Here is a 19641-nt window from a genome sequence, read left to right on the forward strand (position 1 = left end):
TCCTATTATTTAAATCAAATAAGATAAATAAATGATTATAAATTCTTTCTTTGCAATAAATACAAAATAATCGCGTTTATATACATTTTAACGCGTATGCATATTTAGGTGCAATAATATAATTCCATTTACTCGGAATAAATCTCAAAGTTATATACGAATATATTACATCAATGTATGTTTCATCGTGGAACAGAAGAAAATCTCATATTCCTGGAATTCTCTCGCTTCGTCTGTTTACATCGTCTATGTAATTTTAAGATTCTTTCTCTTCGAATAGGTCCCGATAAATTTTAGTAATATTCAGGTAGAAAATGAGAAAGAAGAAAATAGTACCTAGGAGAAATAAGAAATTTTTCATGTTCTTTTATTCTTCCTTTTTTTACTTTTTCTTTTTTTTTTATTTATTTCCTTCAATGGCGTTGACGCGTCTCCTAGTTGTCTGGGTATAGACGTAAGAGATAAAGAATAATAATAATAATAATAAAAAAAACAAGAATATAAAAAGAAACCAACTGGATTCACATCAGTTGCGAAATTCATTTTTGAAGAAGCTCTTCTTCCATATTTGGTTCGTCTTTTTCTGGGATTAAAAAATTCCACGAGAGAAGCCTTCGTCATTCTTCAACGTCGGGTGTGTGTCTTCCCTTGTTCGAAGCTTATCCTTCGAAGAGGTACGATATCTTGAAAGCTATCTTGAAAGCTATCTGAAACGACGATGAGCCGAGTAAAGTGCCAAGAAGAGATCGCTTGGATTTGTGCTAAGAAAGAAAAAAAAGAAAGAAAATAGTATTGAAAGTAGAAAATTCGATGGACGTTTGCTCGATTCGTTCTTAAATATACCTACACGTATCCACACTTACGCATGTCTATATGCAATATACTTATGGCAAGATACGATAAGGAAGATTAGATTAATAAAAAAGAATAGAACCGAATTTGTGTATATTTCTTGTTTTTTTGTTTTTCTGTACCAACCTTTTCTTAATATATTTTCTTTTATAACGTTCGATCGAACAATAATTACAAATCATCTCGGAAAGAAAAATATATATTATAGTTAACATTTAAGAATATTTGTTATGAAATATAAATAATGTTTGAAACAATAATGGAATAGGATTGGTAGGAAACGAATAATATTTTGTAATCGAATGAGAAGTATTAAATGACTCGTTGCTACGTACGAAGTATAATGCAAGCAATTCGATTAAAGGAAAGTTAAATTTAATCTACTCGACGGTGGTCGAGTTTCTAAAAAAGTCGAGATCTCGGACGTTGAACACATTTGCCGAAGCTAGCGCTAAGTAACTCCTTTATTTAAATTTTTTTATTTTTTTTTTTCCCTATGAAAAAGTAACTTTACTTTTTCGTCGTACACGAACTAGCCAACCAACCAACTCGGCGTTAGATTTTGAATACTTTTTAGAAAAGTTTCTTTCTTTTTCCTACCAAAAAAAAAGAAAAAAAACAAAGAAAAACAGAAAATAAACTATAGAACAATAATTTTGCTTCAGGTTGAAATAATTAAAATATTGACTAAATTATCGTTATCTCTTTTTAAATCATTTCTTTTCTTTTCATTTTTTTTTTTCGTATTGAAATAAGAACAATTTATACTCGATAGATTTTTCTCGAGTAATTTTTGTATCATTTCTTTTTTCTACGGAGAGAAAATATTAAATTATTGATAAAAAAAAATATATATGGAAAATAATTTTGTTTCATTTGTTAACAAACTGTTCGCGTCCTTTCTGTAAATAATTTTTTCCCCCTTTTTATAATAACAAATTATGAATAAATTCAACTCGATATATTTTAATAGAATATTTTTTCCGATTATTTCTTTAATATGGTAAAATAATATTGCCCCATGTGGATCAAAATATTTGATTCTTTTATAAATCATTTTCTTTTTTCCTTTTGTATTTATTCAGTATCCAAATAACAGCAAACGATGCTCGATGAATTTTTGTTTATTCTCTCGAGTATAAATTAGTCAGAAATTATTGAAAAATTTATTGAAGTCGAGTTGATTATTTTTTAAATAATTGCACAGATACTTAATATACATATACGCATACTACAAGAGAATGTTTCCTTACTTCAAACACAAATCGATTTCCAATATACTCCGAGAGTAGAACAGTTTCGAATGGTATTAAATCCAATATCAGAGAGAAGAGTTTGATATCTCTCTTTCTCTCTCTCTCTCTCTCTCTCCCTCGTCCGCTTTCTCTTTAGAACGAATTTAATGACATTAAACGCGACATTTAATGTTACTTATCGAACACTTTCATGAAGTATTCCTTTCAATATTTCACGTTCACGGTGTATTAGATATAAGATTAAGATCTGAGGTAAAGCTTTTAAAGTATAAGTGGAAATTCGTGTTCGCGTTCGTTATTGACATTTCGAGAAAAACGCTGCTGACTTCATTGACTCGTTAGAAAACTCTTAGAAATGTGTAAAAAGGATAGAAAATTTGATATCGAAGAAGAAGTAAGTATTCGTTACAATTTTACTTTGAGGTGGTTGGTGGTTGGTAGGTGTTAGTGAAGAGTTTGTAAGGGAGATGGGTATTTTTGGAACTTATTTATTTACATATTCAAAAGAAATGTATGGTTTTATGAAAGGAAAGTAAAAAATAGAAAAAGGAAAGTAAAAGAAACTTTCTCTCTCTCTTTCTTTTCTTTTCCGAATGCATTTTTTATCATCGAATTTCTCCTTATACAAAGTTCAATCAACGAATACGTACGTTTTCGTTGGTGCTATTTTTTTCTCGAATACACTGTTCACAGTTGTATTGTAAGGATTTCGCGATGTTAGCTTTTAGAAGCAATGTTTTCGCGTAAAATTTGAAGCTTTAGAAAAGAGAAAAGAAATGGATAGGTGGGATAGTGGGGAGGGGTTTGGGGGGGTGTAAAGGAATATACAATATCATCTACGTACGTAAAAAGCGTTTCCTTGTAAATTATATATAAACAAATTCTCATAAAAAATTCTTCGAGTGGATGAGAACGAATAAAGTAAAAGAAAGTAAGAAAGAAAGAAGGAAAAAAACAAACAAACAAAGAAACAAAGAAGGAAATAAATAAAGAAAGAAAGAATAAAATAGAGAAAGGGAAAGAGAGAGAAAAATATTCAGACTCTCATGTCCTGCATAAGGAGATTCGCATTATTGTGCATGTTGAATGAGTGAAAGCAAATGGAAGTCCGAAGGGGTCGAAGAGAACGGAAGAGTCGGAGGGGACGGAGGTTAAGAGGGTAAGACGAGAAGTAATGGTAACGGGGTTGATATGAAAATTTGATTAGAAATGTATGAGGAAAGGTATGTACGTCCGGAATCGGAAGTAACCTTACTCTCATCCCGAGGGATATACTTCACTGAACGACGCAAACGAATTCATCTAAACGTAGTCACGAGCATGTCGAGAACGCGAATTATGTGAATGTTGAAAGAGACAGAATTGATTTTATTAAACATTTTTTTTTCTAATTTCTTTTTTGTAAACTTTTTAATTAAATTCTTCCGTCATTTTGGTGTGCGGATTAATTTCGTAAATTTGATTTTAAAAATATTGAAATGATAAGAAAAAGAAAGAAAGAAAAGGAAATGTTAATTTAAAGATTCGTGATTTTTCTTCTTTTTCATTATTTTGTTTTTCTTTTTTATTTCCTATGAAATTGGATCGCGAAAAGAAAGTTTATTTATTATCTTTCTTAGTTAGTCTATTAATCTAGGGTTTTGTATACATGGTAAATTATCTATCTTAAGTAAATGATTCTGTTATTTTTTTATATACGGTAAATTTCTTATATTTGATTTGTAAAATATAAAACAACATAGGAAATATTGTAAGCTCAAAGATGCGTGATTCCTCGTTTTTTCTTTCTTTTTTTATTTCGAATGAAATTGGATCAGAAATCTAACGTACATTTATTTCTTGGTTTATCCATCCATCTATCTGATTTTATATCTATCCAGATTTAGAGTCTGTAATATTATTATCTATCTTAATCAAATTATTATATCATTTTTAAAATGTAAAAAAAAAAAGATTTGATAAAATTCGTTTGATAAGATTCGTGATTTAATTTTTTTTTATTTATTTCGAATGAAATTGAATCGGAAAACTAGTGTACATTTATTTCGTCGGTTTACCGATCTATCTATTTATCTATCTATCTAGCTTTCTATCTATCCACCTATTTTTCTGTATACGGTACGGGAACAAATACCTCCAAAATCGTAGATAGATAGAGAGAGAGAGAGAGAGAGAGAGAGAGAGAGAGAGAGAGAGAGAGAGAGAGAGAGACGATAGTACAGAAAAGTAAGAAATTTTGTTGGATCAGAAGGAATCTTTGAGTACATAAATCGCAATGTCGCAATGGAGTTGCTCTCGCTTTCTCGTTATTTCAACCAAAAAATATATATCAAAGGAGATTTACGTTTAACCAACGTTAACGGTGGGAAAGAACGTTTCATGTAAGGTTTCTTCGTTTGTTTGTTTCAGACCATTGCTGAAACAGATAAAGAACTCGGCTGAGTCGCATATAGTCCTGGACTGTTCAACCGAAAGGATTTACGACGTGTTGAAGCAGGCTCAACAAATAGGAATGATGAGCGACTATCACAGCTACCTCATCACTTCTTTGGTAGGTACTTTAATTAAATACGGCTTTCTTTTTCGCGTTTACGAGTTTCCATTTCTCTTTCCTTATCTCTCTTTCTCTTTATCTGTTAAATTATTTTTTTGGGAGTATCGACACGATTTTATTCGTAATCTTCACGAAATTGTCGGCCCTATTCATTCGATTTAACTTATGAAATTAATGAAATGAGCCAAGTTACACAGAATATTACTAATTCTAAATTTTTCATCAAATTATTCGAGAATAATTATACTTATTTTCTATTAAATAAGCTATTAACAAAATATAGTAAAATAATATAACGCGAATAACTGAAATAGAAATTAATGTACCGTTTTCTTTTCTTTATAAATAAAAATCATCGATATTAAATTAATTCAATTGTAGATCAATCGAAGATTTGTAACTTTTTGCATAAATTACGACACATTAGCCCAATTATCTCACGAAAGGAAGTTAAAACTCTATGCACAAATGTAAATTTTGTCTTATTCTTTGGAAATTTATCTTATCGATAAAATTGTTTTTTTTTTTTTCTTTATTTCCTTTTAACGCGATCTACATTTACGTATAAAGATAAAAGAAAATCCTGAAAATATACGAAGATTCTAATATATACCAGGAGAATAATTCCTTTTCAAATAAATATCTGTAAAAATCGAGGTCGTCATTCGCAATATTCGAGATGGCGTTGCCTGTGAAATCATCCGTAAGAACACGCTGTGGGATCGATTATCGTGAAAGAGAGAAAGACAGAAAAAGAAACGGAGACAGAGAGAACGAAAGAGAGAGAGAGAGAGAGGGAGAGAATGAAAGAAAGAAATGATGGCTTTATATCCTACGTGCTGATCGAAGATTACAACTCTTCGTTTCTTTTTCTTTTTTTTCCCTAACACCTTTGACATATCGATTATTCGAGTTACAGTTAATCGCACTGAGAGAGTCTCGATGATTCTTCTCGTTTTACTCATCAAAATTAATCGGGCATAAATTTTCTAAACGAGTACACCTTCGCGAAACTATTAATAAAATATTTCTCGTCAATCTAAAGCGAAAGATTTATTCGTTGATGACGATAAAATGTAACAAACAATAAATACAAAGAAAGAGAGAGAGAAAGAGAGATAAAATCGTTCAAATCGTCGAATAGAATCGAACTGATGTTAAACGTTTCAACAATGTTTATATAATTAACTTTGAAATATATATGGCGTGGAAAGTTTCAGACATATCTACACACATGTACATACATGAACGCATCCGAACACACCCGAGCGTGGGTTTATCAATGTTTAATATAATTGAATACGTAATAGAATGATTTCATTTTTCATTTTATTTAGCAAATAGAATTATGATAATTTCATTCGAAAATTATTAATGCTTTCATATTTATTTAATAAATACGTATAGAATAGAATATTTGTTATCCCACAAATGTAGGGAAGAATTAAATTATTTATTTAAAAGTTAACCAAATTCACGTTCAAGTAATATATATATTTTATTTTTGTAACTGTTTAAAAATACGCGTATGTATCGTAAATATTTGCAGTTTATTTGCAATTCTTTTTTTCTCTTTTCATTTTTATCTCTCTCTCTCTCTCTGTCGTTTTCAAACATATTTTATAATCTCTCAAGGTATTCTTTATTTGTTAAACAACGTTGAGAGTATTATCGTCCAAAGGATAAAGAAAAATTTTATTCCGCTTTTCCGGTTTTTCTTCGTGTATCTCGAAGAGAGAGAGAGAGAGAGAGAGAAAGAGAAAAATAAAAAAAAATGTGGATGGTAGGTGATCGTATTATTCACGGAATAGTGAATCACGATGAGTCCGGTAATATTCGCGATAAGGCTCACACCAACTAACGTGATATATGCACTTATGCTTCCTCCGTACTTTAACGAAAGATTCCCGCATACGTTCAAAACGATATTCAACGATCATCACGAACAAAGCATATTTACGATCCTCTTTCCTCACCATCGTTCTAAAACTAAAACCATATTCTTCAAATTTTCAAGCTAATCTGTGAATAAAATAAAGAAAAAAAAAACAATAATATTAATTCGGATTAAATTACTACCGCCGTATAGGAGAGAAAAAAAGAAAAAGAAATATAATAATAACAATAATTCTGTTCGCGTGGTTTATTAAATATAACGAGGTAACTTCATTAATAAATTTTCATGCATCACAAAATCCAAATTTTTTTTTGCGTGCGTGTTGGCTAACATTTCTTTTTTTTTGTTTAACATTTTATTTTACTTCTTTTTAACTCTTTCGAAAAAAAAAGAGAAAAAAGAAGATTTGTGTATTTCAAAGCACGCTGTAACTACTATGTTGAGTATATACATATAATGTTATTTGTGTAACGTAATAGCATTAGTACCAACGATAATCCAGTTGGCTGATGGCAAACGAAATAACCGTTGGATTCCATGTAGGTGCGCTGTAAAAATTTAAAATTTTAAAAAGATAGAAAAAGTAGAGAGTAAAAAAATAGGATGGGAAAGAGAAATAGAGAGAGAGAGAGAGAGAGAGAGACAGAAAGAGAGAAAATACAAAACGATTCCAAAAATATGTAGATGAAAAAAAATAGAGAAAGAGAATGAAACAAGAAGGGAAGAGTGAAAATAAAAATTTACCATGGGTATTCTTTTGTGCCAAACTAAAAAACTAGGAGAAAATTGCAAAAATCGCTTTGAGTCACGTTTTTCGTATTTATGTATATAGGTATGTAATATATTTCATATATTTTATATACATAGATATATATACATGAGGATGCTGGTGTACTTTGTAGCTCCCTTTATTCTAGCCCTCCATCAATTTATTTTCTTTATACTTTGCTAACGATAAGTAGAGAATATATCCGTGAGATGAGAGTACTCATACGTTTTAAGAGAAATAGTAATAAATAAATTCACCCCTCGATTCGCATAAATCTTGATTATTAATATTCGAAATAAATTTAATAAATGTTTAAATATACGTATTTCGTAGAAAAAGAAAAAACATTTACTATTATTCTTCCATATACTAATATAAATATTTGGTAAAATGAGGAAAGATGAATAAAGTATGACAGAGATGAATAATACCAAAGTATGAATATTATACTAATTTCCGCCGTAGTAAGAATATGTAAATTTTTATGTAAAAACAAAAAATAGAAAAAACAGGGCAAGTGAAATAAATTCAGGGATAAATATTGGTTTAATAATTGAATAATAATCAAAGAAAACGAATTTATTAAAAGAAATAATAGAAAAAAAAGAACAAATATATAAACGAAGTGAAACGAGATAAAATGAAAGGAAATAGACAAAGAAGAATGATTGAAGAATCGAAGAAGGGAAAAAAGAAAAAGAGAATAGAAGAGGAATAAGAAGAAGAGGAAGAAGGGAGGAAAAGAAGGAAAAAGGTGGCAGAGAAAAGCTTCGTACGTGTTTCGTGCCAGAATGCTCGATCGAACGATTTTCCCAATATCCTCGGATTCCCTGTGTCTCACGATATCCATTCTTATCGAAATCTTTCTTCTAGCACCGACGCGGAAGAGTCTCTTTGCGATTTTTCTAAGACGTCTACTACCGAGAAATGGAGAAAGAAACACACAGAAAAACTCAAAAAGAAGGGTACATATTTCCTTTCTCGCGGTTTTTCGTTTCATATGAAAAAAAAAGACGATTGTCGGTATTGCAAATTCCTTTCCAACGAAAAACGTCCTTAATATTATTTAAACATATTTTTTTTGTTTTTCGTGAAATTAAATTATAAATACGAAAATAATTTAACGAACGGAAAATAAAACAAGCTTTGCTAAATGTTCATTCGAATTTTGTTTTTCAAATTCAAAGATAAGCAAAATAAATAAAAATAGAAATAAAAAAAAAAAAAACAAGGAAAAATAACCAATGGAAATATCGTTTTGCGTTTAAAGTTTCAGAGCAAATCACCGATGGAATTTCAAGGAGGATTGAGAACGAAACTAGAAAATCGTTCAACATCGAATATTTCGAATCGATTCGTTCTCGAACGATTTGTAACGTTTTAATCTGATGTGAGACTAAACGGCGTGGAAAGCAGTGTGAGGGAGCGTGGGCGGGGGCGAGGGCGGGAGGATGTTCCCGTTTTCTCTCCTTGTTCTCACTTAAAAAAAAAAAAAGAAAAAATGAAAAAAAACAAAAACCAAAACATATAGTTTTAAATAAATTTGTTAATAATATTTTGTAATACGTCAAATTGAAAATATTGTATACTCGAGAATACGTTTAATTCTATTTGCAATGACTTTTGATCGAGTTTATCCTGTAACGAGGATAACGAACGACGATTAAATTCTGAAGTAATTAAAACTGATAATGCTCCCGTGGGAAATACTACGATAAAAGTCAGCGTGCGCGCGCACGAGAGAGAGAGAGAGAGAAAGATAGAAAGAGAAAGGGAGGAATGAAAAGAGGAAAAGAAAGAAAAAAAGAAGAAGATTAAAAATAAAGTAACACCGGTAGAAAAATGGCTACTGTGTCTAATCATACTTCATTTTCGGACCGTACTTTTAAATCGTCGCTAACCAGCTGTTTGTCCAGCAAACTATTCTCACGCTGCGTCGCCAGCACAAAATAATTCTTTTCTTTTTTTTTACAGTCACTCTTTCTCTCCTTTTATTTTATCTCCGAACGTTATTTTCCATGATAATAAAAGATTTATTATCTTTCAGCGTTACGTCTTTAAAAACAAAAAAAATAAAAAAACCCGTTCTTTCGTAATTAATCTTTCGATCAAGAACACCGATATTGTTTTATTACCATTCAAATTTTTATTCGTATATTTTATTTATTTTTTCATTTTGTTTTTTTCTTACAAACGCATCCTACACACACACACACACATACGTTCATCTTTCTATGTTTATCTTGAAAATGAATAAATTGTTCAATAAATATAACAGTCGGTAAATAATACTTAAATAAGTAAAAAATAAAGAGAAAGAAAAGAAAGAAAGAAAGAATTAAAAACAGGAGAGGAAAGGAGGAAAAAATTCAAGACCCGAGCAAGGTATATTTATATTATAATCGTAGCTTGGCAATGTGGAACGATTTATCTCGCGGTTTCCTAGCAGATTTCAATTTAGATCCATTAAAATGTAAATTAGCGAGGGTATTTGTTCAGACGCTAGGACCGGAGGTGTGCTTTCTTCGTAGCTCTTCCTGTTGACTCGACTCTTCCCAACGACCAAACCTACTAGATGTTGGAGAACTAACGAGAATAGGGAAAGGAAAAGGGGATAGTTTACCCCCTTTTCGTAGTGGATCTGACCTACGAACGAATTGTTAAGGGTTGCAGTTACCATGGCACCCACTCAATTGCGGTCTCAACTACGTTTAAATGTGTCTGTAGCCCTTTAAAAGGACGAACTGACGACGAAAGGATTTACTCTAATCCTGATTTTGATCCCCTATCGATTTGGATATATTTCGAACTACTATTATGATGTTTGTTCGAACAAGAAAATGATAGGGATAAATAAATTAATTGATTTTTCTATTGGTGAAGTAAAACTTCACAGGACAATTTTTTTTCTTTTCTTTTTGTATTTTTTTTTATTTTTTACCATTAATTAAGGAAATAAATTTTCGTCAAAATTGTTTTCTTTTTGTTTCTTTATGAGAATCTTATTTCGTTTATTTATATTCGATTATTTGTTTCTTTTTTTTTAACTCATTGTAAATAATATTTTATTTTGTTTCGTTTGATTTAATCGAAAGTTCTGTTAATTTATTTTGATTAATATTGCTATCTAAGAGAGAGGAGAGAGAGAGAGAGAGAGAGAAGGGAGAAAGAGATAATCGAATTTTCGTCAAATAATAAGACGAGATTAGTCGTAATCGTTCTTGAAAAAACTTGACGAGAAATGAAAGGAAATCCGGAATTCAATGAAATGGATTTCGATCAAGATTATGAATGGTGTTATCTTTCAACAGAATGGTCGTAGTAACAACTTATCTCTCTCTCTCTCTCTTTCTCCCGCTCTATCTCTTTTCATTATTACAGAGTATAATTCAACTTAGAAACTTTCTTGTAAAAAAAGAAAACTCGAACTACTACTACTACTACTACTACTTACTTCTTCTTCTTCTTCTTCTTCTTCTACGTTCCATTATAATCATAATCTAAATTCAATTAACAGACTATTATTATTGATTTTATACAAAAAAATTTTTAATTATTCGCATATATTATAATACTAACGTACACTAATGTACAAAACGTAAGATACTTGCACAAATAATTCACATATGTGCCCATAATTATGAAAGTGGTTTAAGTCATGTATTTCTTGTTTCCAGATATTTAAAGAATTACATTTGAACATTAAATGAATTTTATATAATATTGAAATAACAAATTATCTAACTATTCATTTTTGATAATATCATGAAAATTACATTGAATTAATTTAGTTTAAAATAATGTGGTGTAAAATAACTAATAAACTTATTTTTTTTTTAATTTTGACTTAAACCACTTTCATAATTATGGGCACATATATGTATTATAATACCGTATTTCGTTATAAACTTAGATGAAACTTATGTTAATGAAACTTACATTAGTGTAAGGAGGAATTTGACAGGATTTAATCACAAGACATATTTGAAATTTAGCAGAGGCAACGTATTATCGGGGAAAACGGTGCCGGTCATTATGGCTGTTATGCTTGTTACGGTTACGACGATTGTTATCATCGTTATGGCTTTCACCGCCATTAAGGTTCTTATTATACCGCGTCTATCAGACCACGTAATAGCTGCGAGAGTCCAGATACAGGACTTCCCTTCGTTCTAGTTGTGGCTGTTTAATATCGTCGATGTTAGGTATATACAAGGACGATGCTTTTTCATACACGGATTCACGCGTTATTTTGTCATATTTCAAACGACCATTATCATACACGAGTATCTTGCTAAATCGTTCGTTTCTCTCTTAAAATGTGTAGTCCTATCATTTCATTTAAAAGTATAATAGAGATTCGATTATAATCGTAATGCGTTTCTAATCCGTTTCGAGTGAAATTAATTATTATAATTATACGAAAATGAATAAGAAATTATTCGATATGGGTATTAAAAATTTTAATGGAAAAAAAAATTAATTGATACAAACATTAAGTAGGATTTATAATTGATCTATAAATTTGTTTCATACTTCTTATCGATCATATATAACACACGCGTAAAACGAAATAAATTTTGTTTTATAATTAAATCGTTCAATTTCTTCTTCTTCTTCTTCTTCTTCATTCTTTAGTTTAGGCAAGTTGCCTGTTTCGTAACGACGTTTTTCTGCCTATTGCACTGCTAAATTGTCGCACCATCGTTTTCGTGGGCGCCCCGTACTTCTGCGGCCTATCGGTGATTTATCCCGTGCAATTCTGACGATTCTTCTAAAATCTATTTTTTGAAATTCTTCTAAATTCTATCGTTCAATTTAATATACAATATTTTGAGTGCACGAAAAATTGATCTATATTTGTTTTTATTATTTTTTTTATTGATCGTACAGATCGTGCAGGTATATGACGAAATACATTTTCATAACTTTCAATTGTAAAATTAAATTAAATAAATAATTTCCTGAGTAGGTAAAAACTATTAGAAACAAATATCGATCTATATTCTTTTCATACTTTTTGTAGATATATAGATCATGACTTGTTGTTAAGGGGGAAGAGGGTAGGGTATTTAATTTCTTTTTGTCGATTTTTTGAAACTTTTTAAGGCGAAGGTATCATATTTCAGGAATATTTTGTGAAAATTTCAAGACGATCTGAGAAAAATTGACGGAAATAGAGCATTTTTAGTATGCTTTATATTACAAAAAAAGGATTAATCGAGCTGAAATCAAAACTACAGACATAGAAAAGAGCAACAACGTATTCTGGACACCTCTGATGATATTTCATAATGTACAGACCCGGAATTGGCGACTCTAAGAACGTAAAAGAAAAAATACCTCTTTATTTATGATGAATTTTAAAATTTCTCAATGTCAAACTTTATATCGATTTTCCCACAACTTGCGTTTTAAAAGTCGGTGGACACTGTCACTCAAAATCTACTGAACCGATAGATTTGATTTTTTGCACACTCTTTCTACACACATTTAGCGAGGTAACGCTGTCGAGTTTTTTTTGTTTTTTTAATTTTAAGTATTTTTTATAGGGGCTCAACTGTTGGTTTGTTGGTCGAAAATCGGGTTTTTGACTTTAGAATGCCACCAAAAATCCAAAAATTAAAACAAAATTTTTTTCTTGACAGAGCTATCTAGATAAACATATAAACTAAAAGAATAGCTTGGGTTTTTTTGTTTTCGATGATCCAGTCTTGAGTTCTGATGTCCACCGCAAAATGCGTTTTTTCCGCGGCGTCTGACAAAAGTTGCTACCACTGGCTCAAATCTTTATATTTTTTCACGAAAATTTCATAGAGTATTCTTGAAATATGACTTGACAATACTCCATTGAAATAACATCATTTATATTAACCGTTTCTTTAATAAAAATTCATAAAAATATGCCATTTTTCGACCGAATTAACTCTACCTCCCCCCCCCCTTAAGGCAAATAAATGATTTTTTATCCTTTTTTTTAATTGTAGAATTAAATAAAAAATGTTACGGTTAGTAAAATTATTAATATATTTATATTATAGATAAAAAATAAAAGTGACGATTAGAAATCGATTGGATTCGTGTCTTTTAATCTGAATTTTCCTTTCTCTTCACTTTTATCGATCGCATCGATATCGAGAGCGTCTCGAGTGTCGTCGAGGGAAAAACCAAGCTGCGATTGGCCTACTTTTGTTGGTAATCGACGAGAAAAATCGTAAGTCTCCTCGTAAGGCGGAAGTTGCGAACTATTCTTGCCCTCGGAAATATCTCGTGGTATTAAACATAAAAAATTACAAAAATCCGTTTATATAAAATGAAAATAAAAAAAACCAAAACAAAATTTCGCGTCTCCTATTTTAGAGTAAATTTGAACGAATAAAATAGAAAAAAGGTTAAAGTTTTCCTAACGACTGCTGAAAAAAAAAAATGAAGAAGAAGAAGGAAAAAAATTCTCGATTCGGCGTCACGCTTGATATTGCTTCGTCTTTTATTACAAGAAGGAACCAATGTTAAAAACGACAGAGAAAAGAAAAAAGAAAAAGATAAGGAAAGATAAAGATTCGAGACAGTTGGAATGATCGATCACCAATCGATCGTCTTTTGGAAACTTATCGAACAGGTGTTGTCGGACACAAAGGATAATAAATGGCTTCCTCATTCGTTCATCTCATTTCTTCTGATATATTCGAAAAGATTTATGCATCTTTATACATATATTGTACTTATGAATGAACAGAAATGAACGACGAGTTAACATATATTATCTTCGATCATTATCATTAAATTCGATTAGAAAAGAAATTTTACTACTTTTTGAACAAAACGTTTTCTTCATTTTTTAATCTTTTTCTTCTACTATTTTGTTCCCCTTTCTCTTTCTTTCCATCAATTGTGATGACTCTGAAGCTGGCAATTAACCTGAAACTCACGTAGTATCGCTAGAACTTTTTTCATGTTTTTCTTTACTTTTCTTACTTTCTCTCTCTCTCCATTCTTTAATTTTTTTCTTTCTTTCTTTTCTTTTCTCTTTTCTCTTTCTCATAGGAACACGAAACGAGTCACGGATCGATTTGCTATCGGCGAACAAACGGAGTTCGTTAAGTTTAACGTGTACGATCGGTACCATTATTTTCGAGAAGGGTTTATGTCGACTCACGAATCGTATACAAAAAAAAAAAAAAAAAAAAGAAAAAACATTGCCCCTGTGACGATCAACTGGAATGGTGGAAAATGAAAAAAAGAAAACCGAAAAACACAGCAAGGAAGAAATTAAAAAATCTATCAATCACGAGTCGCGAACGTTTTAACAAGTCATTTAACGGATTAAAACTAACTGCAGCAATTCAGTTCATCGATTAGATTATAACTGCAATCAAGACGAACTTTAATTAAAATCCTTTAACTTTTTTTTTTTTTTTGATAAGTTTTGAAGCGAAAGTTTTAATTAAAACAATTCTTATTTATTTTTTTATTTATACTCGATCGAATTTTTTATTTTGTTAAAAAGAAAGAAAAAAAATACGCTCGAATCGATTTTTGCTTAATTATTATATTGACATTACGTATCGCGAACGTATATTGACGAAGTATAAAATAACTCGTAGATTAAAGTCAACGATAGCAAGAAATAGAGAGAGAGAGAGAGAGAGAGAGAGATCAGGAAAACGAGCGAGTTTATTTCAACGTCAAAGTAACGAGCGATTCGTTGGTAAATCTGTCGGTCGTTTCCGTGCTCGACTTTGAAACGAGAATGTAATTATACTTCACCGAGAGTCATTATTCTACGTTAAATCCTAGATTTTACACTACCACTGAGTAAAGTTTGATCGGCCATATCGTTGCCAACTTTTCATAATCCGTTCAATATGCGAGTACTTTGGAAATGAGGCTTTCACAGTGGTCTCTCGAGTAAATCCACGAAATTGAGATCTTAGCTTTGCGTTCTCTGCTCGAGGAAACTTGATAAAGGGAAGGGAGAGATTAACCTCCTTGAATTTAAAAACAAAATGATAAATGATCGGTAATATTCGAAAATGACATTATTGAACCCTTCATTTCACATCTTTTCTTATTATTTTTTTTTTTTATAAAAAGAAAACTAATTTTAATCATTACATTAACACTTTTCCTGCCACATTTACCGTTTTAAATACACGTGACATTTTAATGTCAATTATGTTAATCAAATGCAGCTCAGGAAGAAACATGCTAAGGTTCATATTTATAATTTTGGTTAATTCTATCAAAAAATACGTTTACATTACAAATAACAATATTCTTATGAGATAATGATATATATATATATTAATAGATATTATATTAATAATATTAACAGATAGATAAGTAGATTTTTGTTTATAATACAGCTTAAACATATATATGATTATCGCATCAATTATTAACCATGAAAATATATATATATATATAGAGAGAGAGAGAGAGGGAGAGAGAATTATTACTAATAATAATAATTATAATTATCAGTTGTAAACACGTTAATGAAGTTAAATAAATCAATGAAAATTTCATTTAAACCCACAGGATCTCCATAGCGTCGACCTAGAAGAATTTAAACACGGCGGGACCAATATCACTGCTTTTCGTCTGGTTGATCCAGAGAAACCTGAGATTCAACGAGTTGTACAAGACTGGATTTATGGTGAGAAGCGTTATAATCGTGAACTCGACATGGGCCAGACTTCTAACAAGGTGAGAAAGCCTCTGTTAATTACCAGTTTTCAAATTTATAATTTATTCTACTATATCTTCTTAAATCCTTTTCAAACTTCCAACAGAAAATCGGACTTACGTTAGCGAATTCGAAATTCGTAAACGTGAGCATTGATTTAATCGTATTTCTTCTACCGTATGACTCTAATAGGTTAGACTGGTTTCAATATTGAACCGTTTGAGATTCATTAATTCGACTAATTCGAGCGTAAAACTAATTGACTAACCATTATTCAATAATTATTCATTTTTTCAACGTTTTATTGGAGTTACACAAAATGTATACAATTAATTAGAACATTTTTTTAATAAATTCGAATAAATTAACGAAACTATGAAAATAATATTTACTATCAGATAACTTCATTTTTTTTCTTTCAATAATTCAATTAGCGTTAAACGTACCAATACTTTACGTATATCTATTTCTACCACAACTAGTTCAAAAAATCATTTATTCAATAAGAATTATTGACTCTCCAAATAGTACCGTAATTCGTAAAAAATATTGCCAAAGATTTTACGATCAGTCATGGTACGTTTAGTATTAATACGAAATGATACGATAAACAAATTAATCACTCGAATTAAAATGAATTTCTTTTTCTCAATTGTTAATAAATATTAAAAGAATCACGTCTATATACGATTAACGATATAATTCGTTGAGTGAAAAGTTATCACGTAGATGTGAGATTTAAATTAAAAACGAGATAGAAAGTAGGGTGGGTGGAAATCTCTGTGAGGTGAAGAAAATCTCTTTAGGAAGATATCGTCGATCATTGTGAAATGCAACTGAGGGAGGTCACAATAATTGGACGTAGACGATTGAAAAGTTCACGAGAAAAATTGAATTTTGTATATCGGTAGAAAGAAACAGACGGATAGACAGACGAACTGAGAAATACTGCGAGAGAGAGAGAGAGAGATTGAAAGAAATTGAAAGAGATCGAAAGAGAGAAAGAAAGATGAAAAGGATGCTGCTCATAAGAATGCAAATACCGTGCGGAAGGTAAAGCTGGTGCTGATAATGGTGCAATTGCAACGAGGTTGGTGGTGGTGGTGGTGGTGGTACACGCCTTTTGGGCTAGTAAGCTTGTCGTGCATGTACAAAGCCCATTGGAGAAGGGCTAGATCGAGCGAACTATTTGCCCAGAACTCAAGTGCACAAGGGAAACATAGATGCTAACGTCTCTAATTAAACAGGAATAGCTAGCACAGTGTAGAGTCTCTCTTGCTATGTATGTTACCTAACCCTCGAACTATATGGACGAAAACGTATGAGAGCTCTACTCCATATGCGTACCTTTAATCGTGTCTCTTCTCCCATATTCGAGCGATACAATCTCTTGAAACTGCCGAGAGGAACGTTGGAAGGAACGTAGAAAGGAAGGAAGAAAGGTAGGAAGGAAGAAACAAAAGTTATATCAACTATTACACGAACCTGATATAATTTCTTGATATTAACGTGTTTTATCCTTTAAGATACGACTACTTACATTTTACACTTTAATTAAATAATATTATTTGTTGATTTCATTAAATAAATGTATTTATTATAATTTCTGTCTAAAAAAAACAGGCAACACCTCGTACTCGATACGAAATCTTAAGAAGTAAGATAACATTTTTTTTTTTTCGAATTTTAGAGACACTTTATACCAAGCCATGGAGCACTCGGCAACAGTGATTATCGAGAAATGTATATAGGGAAGACTGTTTTCAGGCGCAATATAGAGCACAGGGATATTCAAGTTGAATCGAGTAATCGCGAGAAGGAGAGAAAGTGGAAAAATAAAACGAGGATTTCTAGTTTCTGTAAAGAGAGATAGACAGAGGGAGAGAGGGAGAGAGAGAGAGAGAGAGACTATATTTATCATCGTCAAAGATCCATATCCAAGATCATTGTGGAGAAATCTTCTTTGCTGGGAACTTGATCGTTTCGAAATGATTTTGTCAGAATGGAAGGAAGTTGACGGGCGTGTTCGGTAGAGAGAATCGGTTTACAAGATAGAACGAGCTTGTCATCTGTCTCACCTTGGAAATAATCTTGATGGATGAAGGAAGAAGATGGAAAAGGTGGAAGGAAAGAGAAAAGAAGGAAATAGGGGGGAAAGGTTTGGAAGGAGAAGAGAAGAAGGGTAGGAAAGGGAGGAGAGGGGAGGGAGTAAAGGAGTTCACACTCGGAGGTTCGTCGAATCGAGAGCGATTAGTCATTTGCTCGCAATTAGCGACTATCGTTGGAGATAGTCATTGCCAAGCCGTAATAAATCGTTCGTTTGGTCTAACGAACACACGATCTGTCTTCGAAAGTGCGACTAGGCTATATACTCCGTCACGTTTAGATCAGATCCGAATGAATTCCAGGACAATGACGCGAAAACGATAAATCTACCCCTCTCGCGAATCCTGCCAGTTTGCGAACGGATTCCTACTCGATCTTCCTCTACGTTAGTACTATCTATGTAGATATACCTATGTATTATATAGACATATAAATCACGTTCGATTCTGGATCATTTCTATCGTTCGGGAGTAGATCCAATTCGATGGAAATGGAAGTAAAAAAATCAGGATTTTGGTGTTGCCTACCATTGTGGTAAGAAAATAGAATGTAAGGAACATCAATTTTTTGTCAGGATCGTAAGGATTTTTGTTTCAAAATTTTTTTTAAATGAAATGTGATTGCGTTAGAATAATATTGACGTATGTGACATGTTAAATGACATAACTTTGGAATTTAGTATTCATTTAGTATTGGACATAACCAATGCATGTTATGCAAGTTGATTATTGCAACGGAATAATTTATAAAAACATTGATTTTAATTAAGAATATAAAGGATATTTAACAGAGACAAATGGAATATGATAAACGAAGTTAATTAGTATTGACATGATAAGTTTAGAATTTAATATTAATTTTCTATTGGATATAATATCAATGCACTTTATGTAAATTTAGTATTGTAACAGAATAATCCAAAAGATTTTAATTAAGGTTATGAAGGATATTAAAAAGATAATTAGAATGTGTTTAAGCAATTCTAATAATATTGACATACATAACACGTGACTTTAGAATTTAGTATTAATTTTATATTAGACATAATGAATGCACATAATGCAAGCTGAATATTGCAACAGAATAATCCATATAGATCCGAACGGTTTGATCGATTAAATGAGTCACATCTCTATTACAAAGCTCATACGTATACATCTATAGAATAACATGTAACCATGTGTATCAGTATACTATCGTTCCCATATAAACCATCAATGATCCTATTCATCGCGATAGAATAGCGTTCGTAAGCTTTCCTGTTTCCATGTGTATCTATAGATTTGTGTCTGTACGTGTGAGTGTGTATCATTAAAACTCGATAAGAGATCGTCATCGTAGATGATCGCATCTTTTTCAATTCTACAGTTTGACAGCATTCGAATTAGGAGATATTGAGAGCTTAGGGATGACGAGTGGGTAATCAATTATATAATCGATTGTATCGACCGATATCGAAGTGACAGTCGAGAATTGTTAACATTTCTGAAAAAAAAAAGTATTTATACTTTTCGTTCG

General features: G+C 31.2%; 1 protein-coding gene and 1 long non-coding RNA gene across 9 annotated transcripts in view; both read left to right on the plus strand.

Moving 5' to 3' along the window:
- Positions 1 to 19641, plus strand: part of LOC122524179 (glutamate receptor ionotropic, kainate 2) — a 249077-nt gene that overhangs the window by 202711 nt on the left and 26725 nt on the right. For all 8 annotated transcript variants that reach the window (XM_043646280.1, XM_043646283.1, XM_043646282.1 and 5 more), the window contains 2 exons: positions 4518 to 4659; positions 15870 to 16037. In XM_043646280.1, coding sequence (XP_043502215.1) covers positions 4518 to 4659; positions 15870 to 16037 — 310 coding nt within the window. The remainder of the gene's footprint in view (positions 1 to 4517; positions 4660 to 15869; positions 16038 to 19641) is intronic.
- Positions 16723 to 17838, plus strand: LOC122524181. Its single transcript, XR_006305492.1, has 2 exons — positions 16723 to 17459; positions 17708 to 17838. It is a non-coding gene; the product is annotated as an uncharacterized LOC122524181 (long non-coding RNA).

The sequence above is a fragment of the Polistes fuscatus genome, unplaced genomic scaffold (assembly GCF_010416935.1).
Source record: "Polistes fuscatus isolate 324 unplaced genomic scaffold, CU_Pfus_HIC Scaffold7, whole genome shotgun sequence".
NCBI lineage: Eukaryota > Metazoa > Arthropoda > Insecta > Hymenoptera > Vespidae > Polistes > Polistes fuscatus.